Here is a 23,814-nt window from a genome sequence, read left to right on the forward strand (position 1 = left end):
ATCTGAGTCATCTTCTCCGATTGTCCCTTGTTCATTGGTGGTTCGAGAGAGGTCTACTTCAGCAATTGATCGAGGTTCCCTGCCTTCTTCAGGAGGAAGCGAAAGGAGTCAGGTTCTTTTCCTGCTTTAGGAGGAAACAAAAGGAGTTGGGTTCTCTGACTCACCGGTGTCGGTGGAAATGAGGTTTCTACAGGCTTCTCCGCCTTACTGTGAGAGAAAAAGGAGAGTTATTGAGTTTAGTGCAATACCCAGAGGAGAGGCTCCGGGGAGTGGATGTAGGTCAAGTTGATCGAGCCAGTATAAATTTTTGTGTTCCTACTTACCATTTTTCCGCATTTAATTTCCGTACTTCAATTTTCTTGTGGTGAATTTTGGTTTGGTTTAAGATTATATTTTTGGTTGAAAATTTTTAAAATACCAATTCACCCATGTTAAGGAGTTGTTATTTGTATGTTTTACATTCTTGCAACTTGTATAGTTTTGATGATTCCAAATATTATTATTTTAAGTATTATTTTCTCCTAACACTTTTTGGAAGAATTGTTTTTGCTCTTGTGTGGACTAACATTTCAGGATAATCGAACTCCAGACTAATGAAGACTTCAAATCAAATTCAGCATGAGATAGTTTGTAAATTAAAGTTTGTATTTTTTTTATTGTATTGAGTTTGAGGTATGATTATAATTGAGTAGCTTAGCACACACACACTTGGGGAGATCATTAAAAAACCATACTGATCATACGGGAAGTGTACCATTCATCCCAGGACGAAGTCCTCTAGACACTTGAGTTGTACTAATCGTCTAGATGATTCATCCAGTTCATCCCAGGACGAAGTCCTCTGGACACTTGAGTTGCACTAATTGTCCAGACGATTCATCCGGTTCATCCCAGGACGAAGTCCTCTGGACACATAGGTTAAACTAATCATCGAGAAGATCCATCCTACCCATCTCTGGATGGAGTTCTCTGGACACATGAATTGAACTATTCATCCAGACGAACATTCACATTCATCCCAGGACGATGTCCTCTGTTCAATCAAAATTTAGGATTGTCCTACAGTTTCGTTAGAATGAACCCTTGAGATAATTGTTCGTCCCCGGACGAACTTATTTCATATGGGACGATGATCGTGTATGAAGTTAGTTCGTACCAATATACATTGGGTTCGTATGCAACTGATTTAACACTATACGTACGGGACGATCTGACGATCATCCAGGATGATTGACTGTGTACAGACTTTAAATTCAGTAGTTTTTGGACGGTTTTTTGTGTCTTTCCTATATAAAGTCCACTTAAAATTATCTTGTAATCTTTTTTCCTACTAATCTTCGTGTTAACTAAAGGGAGAGTGAAGGAGAGAGTGTGAGAGAGTGTTTGAAGGAGGATTCTTACTTCAGGAGTGTGAAGGATTCACATGGTGCTCAAAGGTAGGAATCTCCAATTGTGATTTGTGATTACTTCACTCTTTTCTCTCGTCCTGCTAGATTTCTTGTGATAAGATCTGTCAAGAAGATTTAATTCTCTGCCGACACTTGGAGAGTGTGAACAGTTGAAGGGTTCTCTGCCGATACTTGGAGAGTGTGAACAGCCGAAGGGTTCTCTACCTACACTTGGAGAGTGTGAAGAACCAAAGGGTTCTCTACCGAAACTTGGAGAGTGTGAAAGGACGAAGGGTTCTTTGCCTACACTGGGAGAGTGTGAAAGGACGGACGGTTCTCTGCTAACACTTGGAGACTATAAAAGGATGACGGTTCTCTGCCACGCCGGGTAGTGGTGGGAGAGAATTTTTTAGAAGGCTTCTCTGCCTTGGTGTGGGTGCAAAAGGAGAGTCACCAGTGGTATTAGTGCAATACTCGGAGGGTGCCTCCGGGGAGTGGATATAGGTCATGTTTGACCGAACTACTAAGTTAGTTTTGAGCTAGTTTACAAGGGCTTAACATCCTTAACAAACTTTCAGGTTATGGGGTTTAGGTTTAAAATTTAGGGTTTAGGGTTTAAAGTTTTTAGGGTTTAGCATTTAGAGTTTTTATTATTTAGGGTTTATTGTTTAGTATTTTTTTAACCCATAGTGGGGCGTACACATTAATAAAAAGGAAAGATTATGATGTCCTTAAAGGGGATCTTCAACTCACTAATGCTCAAAAGAGCTACTAAAAAAGTAAAACAAAAGAGTTGATGGTCCCATATACTACAATTTATAAAATTTCCTAATAACATTCTAGGGTTGCAAGTAAACAACACCAAAAAAAGGAAGGCCATAAAATAGACTTTCAACACATTCTTCCTACAAAATATAATCAACTTGTCCACAAAAACCTCAGTCCAAAGAACTTGCAAGAAATAGGGATTGCAAAAGAAGAACAAGCACAACAAACCCTAGAAACTACATAGAGGATTATAAATAGAGGATTACAAATAGATAAGAGTTGAGTTCAATTAGACTTATATAAAATAGAGGTGAAGAAAACCCCTTCAGAAATTATGAAGAGTAACTTATTTTTGGCAATCATGACTATAATTAAAATAGAATAACATAAATAAGAATATAGGTCACACCAACTCAAGGAAAATTGTAAACAAAAGCTGGAACGGACCACAGGCATCTAGCAACAAGATTGAGGAACAACCTAGGTAACAATAAGATATATGGCTGATTTAACATAAATAATAAAAAACAAAGAAAAATAATAAACAACCAACACAATTCCAAGAAAAAATCCCTTTGACAACATCTTGGAAAATAATGGAATAACCAAGCAAACAACCACAATAACACCTCTCATAATCCGGACAGCCTAAATACCAAAATTATAGTTAAATAAAAGGTACAACACATTAGTCAAATATATGTAGGAAAAAGACAAGAGTTAATTAATCCAGTACCAACTACCAGAAAAGGAGATTAAATAGGCTATAAAAAGAAATAAAATACCCAACAAAGAATTAGGGCCAATTAAACTCAGGAAGATGAACCCAAAGCAACCATCATGATGAAAACCCCAATGCCACTCAATTCTAAACCCAAATGCTCTCAGGCATATAAAAAAATATGCAAAGGAGTGAGTAATAAAAAGGAAATCCAAGCAATAGGGCATCACAACCATAATGACAACAGTAATACACTTCTAGTGCCAACCAATTATACAACAAAAAAAGGAATAACCAGAAGAACTATTGTGAACATCCCAATGGAAAACTAAAAACCCCCAAAAATCCAAACAACAAAGCTAGCCAAAAGCCCTGCCGAGAATAGCCCATAAGAAAACTAAAACCCCTAGAAATCCATCCAACCAGGCCAAAACAGCCTTCCCCAACCAAGCAACAATAAGAAAAAACACAACCAACAAGAAATGTTACCCCCAGGAGTAGAAGAGAACCAAATAGGGTTTAAATCAGTATACCAACAATTCCAATCACATCTGAAGCCCCTTACTTCAACACATCAGATATTCTTGAAAAGAAGAAAAGCCATATAACAAGGTCACCCAACAACGAGCGGGAAACCAATAGAAACAACTACATCAGAATAAGCAATAAACCCACCATAACCATGGAATGATAAATAAAAATGGGAAAATGAAAAAAATAACTAAATTCTAACATAAGGTAAACCCATTTTGTCCAACCTAATCATACCTTTCAATAAATTAGGTAAATTGATTATAGTGTAGTTAGTGATCAGGCAATTCAAATTGCAAATCAAATTAGCTAATCAATAAGCACAAGTATTGCCTTCCCTAGAAATATGAGAAATAATAAAGTTAACAAAAATTAAGAGCCAATTAAATTCTATAATAAGATAGAAAGACACGGGTTGCAAATATTATCCTTTAGCTTCAGAAGACAATGAATACTAGAAGTGGAATCCACCTCAATCCAAATATTTTTAATACTAAGCGAAATAGATAATTTTATACCATTAAAAATACCAAAAAGCTTAAGCATCATCATAGAACACTCATCCAATGGGCTAGCAAAAGCCATGATCATCCCTAATAATGCCACCACACCCAAAAGCACCATTTTTAATCGACCCATCAACTTTTAGGATCTTCAAAAGTGTTTCTAGTTTCAAGAGATATGCCAAAATTATGAGCAACAAAATAATATTTTTTAAAAAAATTTAAGGTCAAAATATTAGCATAGAAAAGTTTAAACACTCTGTCTTTAATGTTATGAATAATATAATGGCAATCCATACAACTATTGTTGAACACAGAGTTATTTCTAGCAATCCACAAAAACCACATAGTCAGAGAAGGAATAACATATCTAATATACCCTTTTGAATTAATGAACCAAGAATCAAGCAAAGTGTTAATAGATATGTGACCACTAAACTGATTTAACTTGAAAATATCATCAAAGTAAGCCCAAATTTTAATAACAACCACACTAGAAATAAACACATGGTGCATATTCTCCTCATGAAAGCAACATTGATACTTAGAAGTTAAAATAAAACCTCTCTTTCTCAAATTATCATCAGTAGGAATATATTTGTGCATGATTCTCCAAATAAAAATAGAAATGATCTTAGAAATACTCTTATGCCAAATCATGGAGTAGACTTTCTTAATACATTGCTTCTCCGTAAACTCATGCCAACCATCCTTTAAATTAAACATACCATAGTGTCACAAATAACATAATAATAAATCATCTGAATACGTATTAATAGGTAGATTTATGATTCTGGAAATAACAACTTCAGGAATAAAGTCAACAAGTTTATTGTAATCCCAAATGTTGTCAGTGATAAAGGCAACCACTTTAGTAGTGGCCGTGGAGGATGAATTAATAATATAGTCAATGGATTGTCCTCTAAGCCATTGGTCTTGCCAAAAGAAGAGTTTAGCGCTACCCAAGCCCCATTTAACATAAGGTTCAACACTCCACTTGATATCGCAAAGCCTTTTCCACACCCTAGAATCACCATTATTATAATAACACATAGTAGAATGCTTACCAACATAATACCTATCAGTAATGAAATTGGCCCAAAGAGAAAGTTTAGAGTGAAAATTGAACCATGGTTTAAAAGAGAAAGGATAAGATAAATCTCTCATATTATTACAACCCAACTCCACTTCATCATGGAACCCACAACACTTGTTCCAGGAGGACCAAATAATTTTAGAATTCACGTTGGAACCAAGTCAAAAGAACTTATTAAGTAATTTCTCAATCATATTACAAACAACAAAAGTAGGTTGCATTGTTTAAAAGATATACCATGTAAGGAATATAAAACACTTTTTATAAGAATAAGTCTATCCCCAAAACTAAGAAAGTTAGAATTCCTAGAATAGATTTGCACATAAGTAATAAGATCATAAAAAAGAAATGTTTTCTTCCTACCCTTATAAAGAGGAAATCATAGATACTTAATAGGTAAAGAACCTTGTAAAAAACCAGTACTATTCTTAATGGAAAGAATTTGATCATGAGAGACCTTATTTGAGACAAGAGAGCATCTCTTATTTTTATTAATAAAAAGGCTACTACAACTTTCAATTTTATTTAAAAAAATCATAAGTCTATTAACCTGGTTAAGAGACGCATTAGAAAAAACAATAACATAATCTACAAAATATAAATGAGAATCAGGAAAGCCACTCAAAGTTCTATAAAAATTGCTCTGATAATTCTCAAAAAGATTGGAAATGCCTCTAGATAAATACTCCATGACAATAATAAAGTGGGTAGGAGAAATAGGATCACCTTGTCTCAAACCATGAGAGGACTTAAAGAAACCATTACTTTCTCCATTAATAATAATAGAGAAAAAGGAAATTTCTATGGACTGTTTAATAAGGTTAACAAAAATATAATTAAAGCCAAACAAATGCAAGACATGGTAAATAAAATCCCAGTTAATGTTATCGTAGGCTTTGGTAATATCCAATTTAAAGATAATGTTACCCCAAGGCACCCTAACATCTAAATCATACCAAAGTTCTTAAGCTAATAAAATGTTATCCGAAGTAGATCTACCTTTAACAAAACAAGTTTGATTAGAAGAAATAATTCTAGGAAGTAAAGGAGAAAGGAGGTTCATAAGAATTTTAGAAATAAACTTATTAAAAAAGGTACATAGACTAATAGGTCTAAAGTCATTCCAAGTATAAGTCCCATTATTTTTAGGAATAAGCAAAATGGAGGCGGAAGAGAGGAACTTAGGCATGTTATTACCAACAAAGAAATCTAAAATAGTATTGAAAAGATTAATATTAACAATATCCCAAGTTTTTTGAAAGAATTTAGTTGTGTAACCATTAAGCCCAATAATAGAGTCAATATTAAAATAAAAAACAGTCTTCTTAACTTCCTCCAAAGTAGGAGAACCAATAAAAGCAAAATTATCATCCTGGTTAATAATGTGAGGATAATATTAGGATTCTCAATAAAAGCAGGAGTAATTTTTTTTTAAACAAACTTTTAAGGAATTCCACTCCAGAAGAGGCAATTTCCCCAACATCTTCAACAAAAGAACCATCAACATGGTTAATTTTATGAATCTAATTTCTAGTTATATTCCTCTTAACTAAAGCATGAAAATACTTAGTAATATTGTCCCCTTCAATAAGAAGCTTAGAAGACACTTTCTGCTTCCAATAAGCTTCCTCCTGAGCTTGTAAGTAAAAAAGATAATTTTTGGCTTGTTGTAGATAAGTAAAATTAGCATCAAAACGATTATGTTGATAGATATGCTCCAAGGAGTTAACTTTCTCCTTAACAGAAAAAATTTTAGTGAAAAAAATTTAAAGACATTATGATTCCACCAATTAATTTTTTGTTTTATTCTTTTCAACTTAAGCCATAGTATATTCATCCCAAAAATCAAGTTGTTCGGGTAAAGGGGAGCTTGCCAATTCTCTTGGACCACATTGATGAAAGAAGAATTAAGAATCCGCATATTTTGAAATCTAAAGTTAAAAGCAGAGCTAGCAAGATTCAACTATAAAGAAATAAGCATTGAGGAATGATCATATAAAGTTATACTAAGATGTTCAACATGCATCAAAGTAAAGGACATAATACAGCTATCATTAAAAAGCACACGATCCAACCATTGCCAGAGATTACCATGATTCCAAGTAAAATTGCTACCTGTATAACTAATATCAATGAGATAGTAATCCAAAATCTTATTATTAAAATATTTCATAGATTGGTAAATAGGGTTAGAGCACCTAAGCTTTTTAGTTAGGGAGGAAATAGTGTCATGGTTTACGGTTTTAAAGTTTTTAGTGTTTTAGGGTTTAGGGTTTAGGATTTAAGGTTTAGCATTTAGGGATAAGGTGTAGGGTTTTTAAGGTTTAGGATTTAATGTATTTTAGCATTTAGGTTTTTTAAGGTTTAGGGTTTATAATTTAGGATTTAGGGATAGGGTTTAGGTTTTTTAGGGTTTATGATTTAGAGTTTTTAATGTTTAGGATTTTTAGATTTTTTATTGCTTAGGGTTTAGGGTTAGGTTTAGTTTTTTAGGGTTTAGGGTTTAATCTAATACACAGCTAGTACGCATTAAATACTCAATTGATACGCAGCCAATACGGATTGAATACACAATAAATACACATCAAATATACAATAAATACTCCTCAAATGTATTGAATACACATTAAATATGCATTGAAGATGAAGTAAATATATATTAAATAAATAGAAAATGTGCATAGATTACATAGTAAATATGCACTGAATACGTAGTAATTACGTAGTGTTTAGTGTTTTTAGGTTTTAGGGTTTAGTGTTTAAAGTTTAAGATTTAAGGATTAGAGGTTTTTTTTTTAGTTAAAACCCATAGGGGGCATACACATTAATCAAAAGGTTTATAAGATTCTTAAGGGTCCTTTAGCTCATTACTGCTAGAAAGAGCTATAAAATAAATCCTAAAATAAAAACCTATGAGCTAATGGTCCCTTCTAATCATAATTACAAGATAACCTAGGTACATTCTAGGGTGTCCAGGAGCCATCACCCCAAAAAAAAGGAAAAACAAATGGTAAACCTTCAACACTCCCTCCCTGCAGAAGAATTTAAAAATAAAAAAATATATCAAAAATAAACTATAAGATAAAATGGTAACCCAAAAAAACTGCATAAAAGAATAACAATAACATGAATAATATGATAGTGCAAGTAAGTGAAGAAGTAGCAGCTGCATAGTTTAAACACAAAACTAAGGAACAAATGAAACCAACAGCTTGGAAAAGCCATAAGAATTTTAATAAGATGAACCTATGACATACACCCATAACCGAAGGAGACAATGTTATAGTGGGCTAAGTACCCATATTAGCAAAGAGTAAAACTAAAAGAAACACATGCTTTCTCCCCAAATGTCACAAATCATTTTTACCTTTGCTGATACATATACCTAGGCTCATTAAAACCTGCCTATCCATCCAATAATCTCAGCCATCCATAGAACACTGAAACAAATGATCACCCCTTTAACCACCTCAAATACAAATTATTACACATGCCAACACCCAACTAAGCATGAAAACAGATGCGATATACGTACCCAAATTATGAAATAAAAAATTTAAAAAATAATAAACCTGCATAACAATAGTGAACCAAACAATAACCAGCAAATAATTATAGGTAGGACATTACGAATATGACCATGGGTAGGAACAAACCAGGCTTCCAAGATATTTGTGATGAAACTATCATCAGTACTAAAGTGAGCATTAAACAGATTATCAAAATATAACCAAAGTTTAAGAAAAGTAAGACCTTGAAAAAAAAAAAAGACGATTCAGGGTTTCAATGTGATAACAAAATTGGCATTTAAAAACAATGTAGAAGCCTTTTTTCATTAAAATACAATCAATAGGTATATAATTAAGCAAAATTCTCCACATTAAAATAGAATAAGAGGACAGAATAACATTGTGACAAATAGCCTGTTGGGTAAATACACATTAACTTTGCAGTAAATACACATTGAATATGTAACAAATATGTATTAAATATACATAAAATGCGCAGCTAATACTTAGTACATATGCATTAATATATAGTAAATATGTAATAAATATGCAACAAATATGCATAAAATATGTAAAAAATATGTTGTGAATACACACTAAATGATGAGTTTAAATAGAGTCAATTTTCTTTAAATCAAATTAAATCAAAAGCAGTTTTCCAGTACAAAAGTTTCTTTAATTAAAACTTTAATGGTAAGATCTGAATTTAACAACAAAATATTTTCATTGCATAGCTATAATTAAAGCTCTAAGGAGTAATTTGAGATTTCAATCATTCAAACTAATTCATTTTTTATAAAATAAATGTAATAAATGATTTAGTTAATATTCAATCATTATAAATAAATTTAATTACAATGAATATTTTACATTAATAATAAATCATCACAAATAAATTTATTACATTTATTTATCTGAAGTAATGATATCCATCATCACCCTCATATACTTAGTTGATGGCTGACTAGAGGGTGCGCCTGTTATAAATTCCTCAGTGAAGCATTTGGACATATTTGAGAAATTATACTATTTCGATGGTGAAGACATTTGTGTTGTATTTTCCTTCACGGGAGGTTTCCCTGCTTAAAAAAAGTTAATCTAAAGAAAAGTTAAAATATGTCATAATATATAATGAAAAAAAAAATCAATAAGTTAAATCATACTATTTGGTTTCTTCTTTTTCTAGTGGCCTTTTAGCCTTGCATTTATATGCCTTTAGGCCTACACTTTAGTGAATCTTTCACTTTTGTAATGCCACCTTGTATAAATTTGTAGTAATTTCTCTTCCCATAAAGAATCAAATCGATATTTCAAGCATATCCTTCATCGCAGCCAACATGTATTGTTCATACTTCTCATTCCTCTACTCTCATGTGCTAATTTGATATGTAAACCTTTTGATATGATTTCTAAATATGAATATACTACTGGCTTATAATTATTCTAAGAAGATCCTATCAACATACGACTTGAACACACACACACAGTGGAATTGGAGGGAGTTCAAAAACTGCATAATAGAACGTTTCCAAACCGATCGTGGAGGAGATTTCTATGAGCAATTCTTTGCTCTGGTGCAGGAGGGATCCGTAGCAGACTACCGTGAACAGTTCGAGCACCTGGCTAGTAGGGTGGAGACCCAATCCGTTATAATTGCAAGCAAAATTATTACTTAACCAAATCTGACCTAACTCGGTTGATCTGTGCACTATGCTTCTTTGATTTAACTTCCTGGTCTAAAGTAATCTGACCTTGGCCTTTGTATCGCTCATCTACCGGCACTCATGGGAGCATCTTACCAGATTTAATAAAGAATATGACTGTTGAAGGTTGTTTCAACTTTATTTAGTGAATTGAATTGTTGCTTACTTTCTATCTTGATACTTTTGGATGGTCTTTTGTGCACCCATAGAGAATGGGTCCTAGCTATCTCTTGTTCAAGGATCCTAGCTCAAAGACTCAAATAGGATTTCATTTTCTGATAGATGTCTACTTTCGTGCTTTTGTGAGTTGTTTGAGGTCCTATCATTGATCTCTTAACTATTTTAGTGAGGAGATGGTGGTTTTCTTGGTTTTCTTATAATGTTGTTGGACATATTTGTATTTGAGCTAGCCCATTCCTGCGATGGATAGCATACATGCTGGAGAACAAGTGCATATGTGCTGCATATGATATACTGGTCTGCTTTGACTGTTTCCCTGCCTGCTTTTGTTGAAAACTCATTGGCATTATCATACATTATTAAATTCTAAGAGAGTTTTTATCCATCCTTGCATTCCTTCTTTCAGGAATACAATCAGCACAAATAAAATTAATTATGGTTTCATTTGGGACAGCTTTTGATCACTGTTTTTTATTACTTTCAATTTTTTTTTTCTAAAAAGTTGTTTTAAAAAATAATAAAAAAGCTGTATCAAACAAAGCCAATATCTAGACTGCAGCTCCCTCCTTCACATGCACAGAAATCTATATGGACCATATTAGAGATCTGCATTTACTTAAGACATTATACGTTTGTTTGAGTAGCATTCTAACAATTTTTCTAGGTTCAGTCACGATTCATTGAAATAGCTTACTTTATCGAATTGATGCAGGTAATTATGCGCGTGCTATCGTCTCCTCCATTTCAAAATTATCGTGTGTGGTGGTCTCTTTCAGATTCCAAGTACGCAGGAACAGCTTTTTAACAGACAAAATCTTTGTATTTATTTTTTTTTGGAATTTGGCTAGTAATTATGATAATTCATGTGAACATTAAAATCAACATTATGGGTATAATTACAGTAAGCCTCATATGCCTCTTTCTCATTCTCATACTCTTCCTGTAAAATAAGCAGTAAATAGTTAGAAAATAAACAATAAATATGCCCTAAATATATAGTAAATATGTATTAAATATGCATTGAATACACAATAAATATGCAAAACAAAAACATAGTAAATACGCAACAAAAATGCATCAAATACGCAATAAAAATGCAGTAAATACATAGTAAATTCATAAAAAGACATTAAATACTCAATAGAAATAAAGTAAATAAGCAATAAATACGTAATGAATAAACAGTAAATACATAGTAAATAAGCAGTAAAAATGCATTACATAAGCAATAAATACGCAGAGATACTCAATAAAAATGCAGCAAAACGTAGTAAATTAAAAAATATGCAATAAATATGTAGAAAAAACATAATAAATACTCAATAAAAATGCATTAAATAAGCAATAAATACGTACGAAATAAGCAGTAAAAACGTAATAAATAAACAGTAAATACATAGTAAAAACGCAGTGAATACCCAACAAAAATGCATCAAAAACGTAATAAATATGAAGCAAATATGCAACACATACGTAAACAATGTGGAGTAATATGCATTAATTTTAAAATTGTACATAATGGACACATGCTTACATACAATAAATAAAACTTGGAAGTAGATTGAACTTTATTGATAAGTTGAAACCTACATCTTCTAAATCTATCTTTTCTTTTAACTGTAGTTTTTTTAACTTCAACTGTTCTGCTTCATGGACGTCTACATACTGATTTATGGCCTCCGCGTCTTGTGGGAATATCATCTGCTCGTAAAATGAAACCTCCTCTAAATCTGTCTCCATTTTCATCGGCATTTTCTCTATTCTTTCTTTCTCAGCATGAACGAATTCTTTCTTTCTCAGCATGAACTAAAGTTTCTTAAGATAAAAACTTTATATATTACGGAGCTTTTGTGGCTAAAATTCTGAAAAAGAAGCATTAACTCTTAATTAAACTAGATAGTAAAGATATTTTTCCTAATTTTTAAAAAATTCGTGGGCCCGTCTGACAATACGGAAAAAGTTAAAAATAATAAAACGATATTTTCGTCAAAATTTTATTAGTGTTAGGATGGGAAGCTATGTAATTGCATACATAGCTCCCGTAGAACAATTTCTCCCTGTTGAGAGTGGAAAAGGCGCTCACCATCCGCCATCATGAAGCGTTTTTTTCAGCCAGTGAAGGAGGATGGCTCCTTCAAGAAGCCCTCTCTCTCGTCCGCCGATCCCCTTCTTTCCACCGTCGGCGACTTAGTTTCCGTCGAGGGCATTCACACCGTTGAAGCCGGCGAAAGAGAGAGGAGAGAGCCGTGCAAGTTTCTCACTTGGAACGCCAACAGCCTCCTCCTCCGCATGAAGAAGGACTTGCCCGAATTCTCCAACCTGGTCCAAACTCTCGACCCGGATGTTATCGCCATTCAGGTTTCTCTCCCACTCTTTTCCTTTCCATCTTCTCCGACTACTGTTATAATGTTAATGTAGGTTAACTACTGCTTCAGGTGTTTTGATTACCTTTTACCTGTTTATTTCTGATATTTCGAAGTTACTTCTCTTAGCATTGTTCTGCTAGTTACACTTCTCAGCATTTTCGGATATTTCGAAGTTACTTTTCTCAGCATTGTTTATTTTCGGATATTTGCTAGGTCTACGTTTAGTCGAACTGAAATTGAATTGGTCAGTTAGCTAAGCAGCCATAGGAACTACGCTACCTTGAAAAGTTTTTGAGGGTTTTTTTGGTAATCAAGTAATGGACTGGTGAAGAGTCGAATGATTTTGTTTCTTGCAAATGGAAAGCATGTTTTAGAAAACAATAATTTCATTTTCACTCATTTTGTGCTATAAAATAAGCACTTTCATTTGAGGGAAGTTTGAGAGGTTTGTGACATTTGAAATCGGTTTTGGTCTCTAATTAAATCCAACCAAAGAATGGATTTAATAAATGTCTTAGTTTTTCAACATGTATTATCTAGCTTCAAGCAACCAAATGAGCACTAAAAGAAATCCATAGTCATTTGAAGCATAAGTTTGAAATACAACTAGCAATCTCATCCTAATAGTTATAGTCCTCTGTATGGGTGATCGAGTTTGAATCAGAAGTTTGAAATACAACTAGCAATCTTGCCCTCGCCCTAAAAACGTCTTTCAGTTGGATGGCAGGAAGATGCGCAAAGATTTTTTGAAGGAAAATGATGAACTTACTTTTCAGTAAGCATTACGCGGATTAGTTTCTTTATCAATTATTTGTCATTGTTCTTTTTTTGACATTGTTTGATTAAGTCTAGCATGAATTTGAATGCACACCACATGATTACGCCAGCGTTAGACATTTCCCTTCTCTTTGCCGAAGAGTAATGTTATACTTCCCAAATAGATAAATATATGAGCATATGAGGCTATTAATGTTGCACCTTTTATAAACTCGGTAAATTTTGTGTATCTTTTGAATATTTGCCTTGTGTCTAGAAATAAATATTTTCTCTTAGATTTAAGATAATTCAGCTAGAAAGAAGGTATGCCATTGAAAGGAAGAGGCTTCACTTCAAAGTAATGTATTTCACCCACAAATCAACAATAAATAGGGAAGCTTATTTTTTGGGTGAAGCCTCTTATTTTTGGTTTATAAATAACTCACATATGTTTATGAGGATGAGATGGAGTTAAATAAGAGACACAGTGGGTTAGGAATTAATTTGATTGATTAAAAAAGGTGCATCATCATCTGCCACATAAGAATTTTTTTGGCACCAATTTAAATGTATAATTGGGAAGTATGGCATTATTCCTTCAATTTAGTTTAATTTTATAAAATTGGAGTGAAACATTTTTGCTCAATTAGCTCACTTGAATAGTATTTGGCTTATGGGCATCAATCATTTAGATGGAGAGCCACAATTATTCCAAAGCAGAGAGAAAAAAAGTTATAACTAAAACTAACTAGGCAATGCTCAATGATCTAGCAAGAAGTTTTGATGCATTATAACACATGCATCATGGTTATTATAGTATTTCTTGATTATTTCTAGGATATTTATTTCAGTTTTAATGTATTTAATCTATAGGATCATCTTCTATTAAGCTAGATGATATTATTTTTAAGAATTATTTAGATTTGAATTTTAAATAGTTTGATTTTATCTTGTAAACCTATTTCTATAAATATTATTTAAGTTATTTGGCATCAAAATACTTCCTCGATATCAATTCGTATCAAAGCAAATCTTTTTCTACATCATGTGTTTTCATAGCCAAATTTCTTGAACATAATTGTACCTCACCTTAACTACTCAAATGTTCTCCTTCCCTTTACCCATCCCATATCCTCTATCACCAAATTTCTGTTAAAGAAAAAAAAATTCAAAACCCTATTTTAAAACTTAAGGTTATCAAAAAAGTTCATTGTTCATAAATAGATCTTGATGAGCTCATTATAGAGCTTATGTTTGATTAGTTCATCAAGAAAGTGAGTCGAACACTATCAGATATTGGTGTTTGATTTGTAAACAAGCTATATATGAATAAACCTTTGTTTGATCGTGTTTGACTTATTTTATGCTCAAAATTAATAAGTAAATAAATAAATAATATACACATGTATACACATTATATACATACATATATATATATATACAATAGCAACAACAACATCAATCCTTTATCCCACTATGTGGGTTTGGCTACATGAATTATTTTTCTCTATTGTGTCTTGTTAAGAGTCAAATTCTCATTTAAATCTAATAAAGAAAAGTCATTTCTAATATTTTTTTAACCAAGTATTTTTAGGTCTACCTCTACCTTTCTTAACATAAGCCAAATCTAATACATCTACTTTCTTGACCGTGTCATCAGAAGGCAGTCATTTTATGTATAATACTATTTATTTATTTTGTTTGTATTATTTGTATTTAAATATATAACAATTTTATTTTTTGTGAAGGTTGGCTACCATGATAAAAATAGACAAGTTCAATTCATTTAGTCTCACATTATTTGGAAGTTTAGAGTTGCACTATATATAATATAATGATGTATTACAAAGCTTTATTTCTTCGCACAGTTCCTTGAGAGGTTGAGCTTGTAATTATGGGGCATGTGGGATCTTGCGAGTCATGGGCCTTATGTGGTATTTGATCATCTTAAAAAGATTTGATAGGATGATATCTAGTTGTGAGTTTTGAATGCTTATTTTTTAAAAGAAAAATTTTAAGATTCAAAATTCTAATCAATTCGAGTAGAGCATGAGCCAAATGAGCTCAATTACATAAATCAAACTGAAAATGAATAAAGTATTCATGAATAATTTCGAACAAACATAAATTCAAATGAGCCGAGCTCACTCAAGAACCCAACTTAGTCAAGCTCTGCCAATTTACTCCGCTTTTGATGCCATATGGATTGCTTCTTGTATTACTATGAAATATTTGAAATAACAAAACTTGTATAACGAAAGATGTAAATATTAGGCCTTGAATGTACATGGATGTTGATCTTGATTTTGTTACAGTGACAAGCTTGACCTCTGCACACACACTTTAGCTAGCTTTAGTTCTTTCCTTAGTTTAATCATTGTGGTACCACACATGCCTGATAATCTTAACTTGGACTTCATTGATTAAGGCCACATCTTGGTCACGCATATTCCATTTGCTAGACCTAATATATTCGCTAGAGTGTTAGACTGAAGTGAATTACTTTCTCATCGACTTATTCAATTCTAGTACACACCATAGATTCCATGAATGCAAATCTCCATGCATCAACCTGGTAGATCCAAACACACAAGGTTTGCATACATGAGTTATCATGTTTTGGCCCCATATATTTCAGCACACACAAATTGAATATATTGGCTAATCTCTCTTGTTTGGATTATTTATCATGTGTCATACACACTTGGTAGATTTGAGTTTGCAACTCATTAACTTAAGTGTAGTTGCATGCCACACTTAAAGAGTCGTCACACCCCTAGTTGCATTTCAAGCGATAACGATGTGACTCTCACATTGCTTTGATTCAATCTTGACATGAAATGTCATGTTCTAAGACATTGCAGACTTAGCACAATATTCATCACTTTCCTTGTTAACCAAGCTATGCTCGAGAACATCCTTCGTTCGCCTTTTCTCTTATATGGTAGTGAATTGTAAATCCCTTCAGTTAGCTCTTCTCTTTGAGATTTTAGGTACTCTTAGATGACATCAACTCATAGTTTTTAACAAGGATCATCTAGTCTCCACATGACTAAACAAATCAGAGCCCAAAGACTTGGAATGATAAAATTATGGGATCTTGACTGAGTCCACTTATTGCTTAGATTTGTTATCCTTTTCCTTATTCATCTATTTCCTTTGCAACCCTTGGGTTGTAGAGTTTTCATTTTCTAGTAGCTTATGATAGTTGCAATTTTTTGTTGTTCAGGTAAGTCCCATCTCCTTTGGAGCCTTTCTTCTTTAGCTTCTATCTCAGAGTCTTCTTATTTCCAAAACTATATCATCTTACAAAATTTATTTTCTCCTTTCAGGTGTCTTTATATTTAAAATTTAAGATTCTCTAATTATATTTCAATGACTACATGCCCCTTGCCCTAAAGACTCATGCAATCAAAAATTTGGGAGAGAGACCCAAATTTTTGATCACAAAAAAAGAAACTCTTTCTAAGAACAAAATAAAGACAAAAATGCTCAAAAGACACTTTTTATATTATATAAAGAAACTTACAAACATAGACACTTACTTGACGACACTTACAACTTTGAAACTTACAAATGACTCAAACAAGACACCCTATAGTTGCTTCACATAGAGAAGAAGGATACTGATGGAGTGGCACTTGCGGATAGAAGAAAGAGATTAGAAGTCAAGACGAAGGTTGGAAAGAGCCCGCAGGATTTCCGGAGGTGGAAGAGAGAATGGACAAAGCTCGCAAGCTTTTCCAAACAACAAACCCGCATGTTTTATCTCCAAAAATAACTCACATCATTCTCTTTTTAAAACAGCCACAAACAACATTATTTATAGGCACAAAAAGGGTAGCCAAACAGCCCAAATATTTGGGAATATGGAAGGTTAAAAGACACCAAGAAGAAGGTTAAAAGACACCCAAAAACTGCAGTAGAAAACTGCACAGAAAACAGTAAAAAACCTCTTGAAATTCTCCCCAAACAGTCCCAAAAACTGTCCAAATTCTGTCCACAATATAGCCCAAAAAACAGTCCAAAAAACTGTTCATATTCCCATATAAATGAGGTGATAAAAGCCATCAATTTCCTGCACAGGAATTCCAAACAGCAAAGCAAACTTCAAGATAAAAAGCCACGGTTCCAACTCAGGGAAACCCCAAACGGCACAACAAATCCAAGGAGGGAATTTCGGTTCCAACAGCCAAGCACAAGAAACCAACAACCACCATTAATATTGAGAGAAAGGGAACCACAGGAAATAAATCCTGAGCCAGCCGTGGGAATTAATGCAAAAGCAGCCCAAGAGACAAACTGCAGCAGCCCAAATCAATAGGAATATGAAAAAACAAGATCCACTCATCAAATCTAGCTCCCAATCATTAATTTTATAACTAAAAATCAGCTCATAATGAGCTAATCTTTCACTAGACATTAATGAGCTAGGGAAGTCAAAAATCAAATATTAGGATTTGATTTGACCCCCCCCCCCTTGCCTACATCAAAGACATATTAGTAACCTGCACATATCTTGCCCACAGTTGTACTTGATGCACCTTCAACCTAAGATCACTACTAACCAATATAATCGTATTCATCTATTCTCTAACCTTGAGAGTCCTATTGACTTGACTCATTCTCATATGTTTGAGTGCTGTCCTACCTCTCCTTTAACATTAGAATTGACCACTAAATCCCCACATATGATTATAAGCATTTGAACAAAAGTGAAGCTCCTTATTTATGATATTATCAAATATACCCAATATGTAATTAATCTTAGAAGCTTGCTCTTTTGGGAGGCCTTGACCTTTAAAATTAAAATAAATTATGTTTTAAACTACATTCCATTTAGAGGAAATCTTTGGAACACATTGCCTTCAATTGATCATGTGGGTCTATATATTGCATTGATTAGCTATGGTTAATCATCTATTGTAATTCCATAGAAATCTTATGAAACTTATATATTTTTGATGATTCAGCTAGGGAACATTTCTCTCTCCATCTCTAGAGCTTTGCTTCACTTCACTTATGCTCTTTCAATGATACTTTGATTTGGCTAGAGACCAAGGCACCACGATCATACTTGCAGGTCAACTAGGTTATTTACCCCTTGTTCAACTAAACAATTAAGATCTTTGTCCCATAGGTCCGTGGTTCATAATATAAAAGCGGAGATTAGGATCATATACTAGCATGTCCCTTGTGTCATCAATTACAAATATCTCTTCTTGATAACGGTCCTGTCATCCCCCTTCAACTTGGTTGTAGATATTGGTATTGTCTTGAAGATCCAATCACTGATGTGATAAGTTATCCTTATAAGTACTTACTTTTCTGGCATAAACTTGATCAGTTAGATTCCTAGTCATTACACTTCACAGTTGAATTTGCGAAGGACTTGCAGAAAATATTTTTTATTTTTATTTTTATTTTGAAAGAATTCTCTTTGTCTTATTCATATCTCCTACTAACTTTATTATGGCCTAAAGATTTGTGCTTCCTTAGGGCTTCTTATTAGAGAAACTGTCATAGATATACAGATGCACCCTCTATCATATAATTTGATCATCTTAGTTTGATGGGATTGCTTTCAGGGGAAGGATCGACTCAAATGACATGCCACACTATATATTTTGTTGTGTCCTGGATATCTTACTTTTTGAGTAAAAATGCAAGATACCACATCAAGCAACCAAGTTTTATGTTCTCAGATCATCATCAATTATCATGCAAGTGGAGACTGCGGTTAGGCACCCATAAGTCCCTTGTCCACCATAGTACAATTGATTAAGTATTAATACTAGTGAATATCGAGTTTGGATACTTGCAATTCCCCTGTACTTCTAATACCTCCCTAGTTAGGCTCCTTCGTCAATGAACTTGGTTTGGGTTAACAAAATATAATGCCTAGGTACAAAATCTAATACCTGAAAATCAAAATTCATAATATGTTATAAATTTGTCTTTTTTTGTCACTTTATAGGGTTCCCAAATGAAGGAAACCCATTGATTTGATCACTTTAGAAATATGGGATATTGATGGAGATGGAGGGTGACCTACCCATAACGACATAAAGAAAGCATGAATAAATAAGATGCTGGATATTATTAATTAAAAAAATTGTAATATCACAAAGATAATTTTAATGGAAGACTCACTTAAGTCTCCTTAAATGAGATAACTATCAAATTCTACTTTTATATTTCATACAAGCAACACTTAAAACATAAATTAACCAAGTCTGATTTCTATTACAACTCACACTTTATTTATAACTTTTCAAAAATAAAATAGATAAAGATAAATTAATGAAAAAAGTCCTTGTGAGATGGAAGGACATGCCACCTTTTGAATTCATTACATCTTGAATTTCATACTTGATTGACACCTCCCATAAATTGCTTGAAAATAAAAGATGGTAGGATCCTGAACTTTAGGTTACCATACATACTTTACGTTTTTGCAACTAAACCTTCATGGAAGGTGGAGAGAAGGTAGGGCATCCCATGTATGTTAGCATGCTTGTACAAAATGACCAAGCTCATTTGTAAAGAGAGTGTACTTGTTGTCATTAGGCTTACAATTATGCCACTTTCAATTTAAATAAAAATAACATATTATTTTCACTTTTAATGATGATTTTTTTTTTCATAAATAGATCATGTTTGCGATGAATGAATTTTCTCCATATCTTTATCTTGATGATTATGATAATCAATAATGAAGATGGTATGCTGCATCAATCCAAAATAGGAAACTTCTCATGAGTCATTTGCCAAAATTTTCATAAATTACCACTCTTGTTCCGACATGGAATTCAAAGTTTATATCAAATCCTTTTAGGCTACCCAGTTACTTCTTTGGTGAGGTTTGGGTTACAAAATCTCAAATTAAATATCTTTTCCAATTTTGCTCATGAGCTTGGTTTGGGTCTGCAAAACTCAACAAGATATCACTTATGCTTTCAACCCAAGTTTCATCTCTGATTGGTTTTGAGTCATTAATACCCAAACCTAAAATTTAATACATATGTCTAGTTTAGCCCTATCACGAGTTGGGAATGTGTCAACAAAACATAAATGCAAGTTTACATATGTCCTACCCGATTTTGTCCTCTGACTATTTATAAGACATGCATCATGATTATTTTAGTATTTTAAGATTATCTTAAGGGTTTTATTTTAACTTTAAGTATTATATTTACACTAAGAGGCTATTTGGTTAGCTAAAAAAGAATGTAGCGTATTTGAAATACTTTGGAATTGTTTTGATGAGTGTAAAATAAATGCAGGTTTTTACTTTTTTTTTGCTTAAAGTAAATTGCATACAATGTAAAGTTCAAAATGGTGGTGATTGGCGGTGGCCAACGGTGGCCGGCGGTGGCCAGAGGTTTGTTTAAAAGTATTTTGAGTGTTGAGTAAAAGAAATGCAGAAATTTCGAAAATTTTGGGAGGTTTATTGGATGTAAAAAATTCAAAAAAATTGTTGATGTATTTGAAATTCATTCTTTAGTTTATTTTGTATTCCAAAATGGTTCAAGTTGGATACTTTGCAAAAGCATTGAGTCACCGTCCCCACTTGTCACAATTGTCGACCACTATCAACCATCATTTGCCGCTGTTGGCCTCCATCAATGGCCGTCGTCACCACTTGGTACTGCTACATGCCTGGCTCTTGCTGCTGCTTCCATGCTTTGTATTTCTAAAATTCATGTATTTGAAATGCATTATAACCCAAAAAAATCATTGCATTTGATTCATATCCAACCAAACAACTTTTGCATTTCTAAAATACATTTTTTTATATTGTAATTAGATTTTCACAAATTTCAAATTATTTCAACCAAACCGCCCTAAAATAATTGTAGTATTACTCCGTTGTTCATGTTATGACAAGTTTGTGGATTATTTGTATTTGTGTTCCAACAGACGGACTCTTTAGTTGATGGGTGATTTTCTAGATATTTGCTCACATAATCAATAACTTCATTGAGATTTGCTGGTAGGAAGTCCGAATGCCTGCAGCTGGGCCAAAAGGAGGACAAAAGAACCCCAGTGAACTGAAAGATGATACATGTTCTTCGAGGGAGGAAAAACAGGTAATGGTAATCAGTTTATCTTATCTTTGAATTCATTATCTACTGGGCTAATAGGAATGACATGCAATGAGATGGATACCTTTTTTTTTTCCTAAGTTATGATATAAATTTTTAAACAAGAACTGCTGTTGTTAATTTGTCGTTCTACTATTTTATTAGTGGTGTTTTAAAATAATGTTATATATGAGAAATATAATCGTTTAACTTTTTTTGTGCATGAAATGCTAAATATAGCTCATTAAGATTTTCGATGCTGAAATGAACAGAATCGTTTTTCTTAATTGCTCAAAATGTTAATATACAGAATTTGCTGAAGCTATTAGTAGTTTGGATGCAGGATAAAGTAGCAGCATGCCTATAGGTTGTGAAACTGTTTAAATCGTATCAAAACTGTCGTGCTAAAGATTTTTTCTATTAATGGATTGGCACTGGTAGATTTGCTTTGGGTGGTGAAGTATGTCTTGATGACCTTAATTAAAAGTCTTTCATCTAATATTGAGGCCTTTTCTGTTCAACTCTTTTTTTGAGTTAGCAAATTTTTTTCTTTATTTTCGTATGTGAGCTGACACTCAGCAGGAAAATAAGCAGTTCATATATATTTTTCTCAATGCAGAGCTTGCAAATATGATGGTTGCTTTATAATTCACTGTTGAAAAAATTAATTTTGATTGTTATGTATTGTAATATCAATGCTCTCGATGAGATTTAACATAGATGTAGATCATAGAGTAATTAGAAATCTTTATTACAGATATTTTTGTAATTGGAGTGTATTGTTACAGCCAAGGAATGCTTTTATTGACACCAAAATATAAATACTTGTTCGGTGCAAGGCATGCATGTACTAGAAGAGTGGTGGCTGTTTTGTGTCATGAGATGCACCTGCACACAATGAGCCGAGGAAAATTAAGAGTCTCCCAAAGGGGGAGCGCCTCTAAGAAGCCTATATTGATCCGGGAGATATTTTGAAGAAATGTTCAGATAACATCATTTGAAAAGGAAGATTAACTAGGTGAAGACAATTCATTAATTGGGTGTCATGAGAGGGAGATCAATGAGCTAAAGCTAAACGATAGGATTGAAATCTTCATTTCAATAGGGTATTGATGAGTTTTGAATTTTAAACTTGTTTTTAGATAAGTTTGCTTTTTGAATTTTAAATTCTAGATTGGTTTCCTTCTTTTGTGGATTAATTTTTTAAGATAATAATTCTCCTAAATTCAGGAGTTAGTTTAAGAGAAGATAAAATCAAATGCACATTAAATGCTATTATATATTGCCTATTTGTTCTTGCCATTAGAAGAAATTTAAAACTCTCGTATACCTTTCTTTTGTCTATTGCCTCAACTTGGTACCAAAGTAGTTGCGACACTATTGTAATCCATATAGTCTAGTAGTAATAGCTATAGATGTGCACGACATTGTAGCAAATTTATTGTAGTAGCGAAAAAAATCTTGCTCGTTCCAAAGTTTCAGCCCATAGAAAAATTTGATGATAGCATTGAAGATCGAAAATGAGATAGGAGAATATACTTTGGACCATGAAGAGATAATTCAAGCACTAGTGAGTATTTTTTTTCATTTTTCATCAAGAACAAATTATTGATGTGAGATTGCAATGTTTTTCTTCGAATTTATGTTTGCAAGGAAAGCGCCGCCTTTATCTGCTTCACCACCTATTTAGATGGCAAGAGAATCATCCAACTACAGATATGGCGCACAAAAGGAGGTCTGTCAATGGGAGTAAGGTCAATTCTAAGCTAGGTACCATATGATGGGGCAATTGAAGCAAAGGCGATAATCAACTGTTTTGAATATCTTAAGGTTTATTTCATTATATATGATAATTCAGATAGAAAGAAGGTCACCTTTACTTGCTTAAGGTTGTTGTCACTTGCTTTAGTATGGTGGAGTCCATAAGCCAGGAGCATTATTTAAAATTGCATAATATGAGGCCCGCCTAGCACAATTCCAATGAAAAATGCCTCAAGGCTTACGCCTTAAGCTTTTTAATGAGGCTTGCACCTCAACTTGGCTAAGACTTTCCTTGAGATGCTGTTAGACCGGTTCAATGGACCGGTCCAGCCGGTCCACGCGGGACCGGCCCAGCTACACGAGGCGGAAGTTCCGCCTCCCGCACGCCCGCCGGGATCAAACAGGGTCGAATAGGAAGGTTTTTGAATGGATTTTAGGAGGGAAT

The 23,814-nt window shown here is 33.2% G+C and overlaps 1 protein-coding gene across 3 annotated transcripts in view; it reads left to right on the top strand.

Moving 5' to 3' along the window:
- Window positions 1–12,426: 12,426 nt before the first annotated feature.
- Window positions 12,427–23,814, top strand: part of LOC110101308 (DNA-(apurinic or apyrimidinic site) lyase) — a 75,008-nt gene continuing 63,620 nt past the window's right edge. For all 3 annotated transcript variants that reach the window (XR_003700270.1, XM_028693573.1, XM_028693574.1), the window contains exons 1-2: window positions 12,427–12,757; window positions 21,522–21,614. Coding sequence is in view for 2 of the 3 variants with exons in the window: in XM_028693573.1 (XP_028549406.1) it covers window positions 12,494–12,757; window positions 21,522–21,614 (357 nt within the window). In the remaining variant the exon portion in view is untranslated. The remainder of the gene's footprint in view (window positions 12,758–21,521; window positions 21,615–23,814) is intronic.

Source organism: Dendrobium catenatum, unplaced genomic scaffold (assembly GCF_001605985.2).
Source record: "Dendrobium catenatum unplaced genomic scaffold, ASM160598v2 fragScaff_scaffold_323, whole genome shotgun sequence".
Taxonomy (NCBI): Eukaryota; Viridiplantae; Streptophyta; class Magnoliopsida; order Asparagales; family Orchidaceae; genus Dendrobium; species Dendrobium catenatum.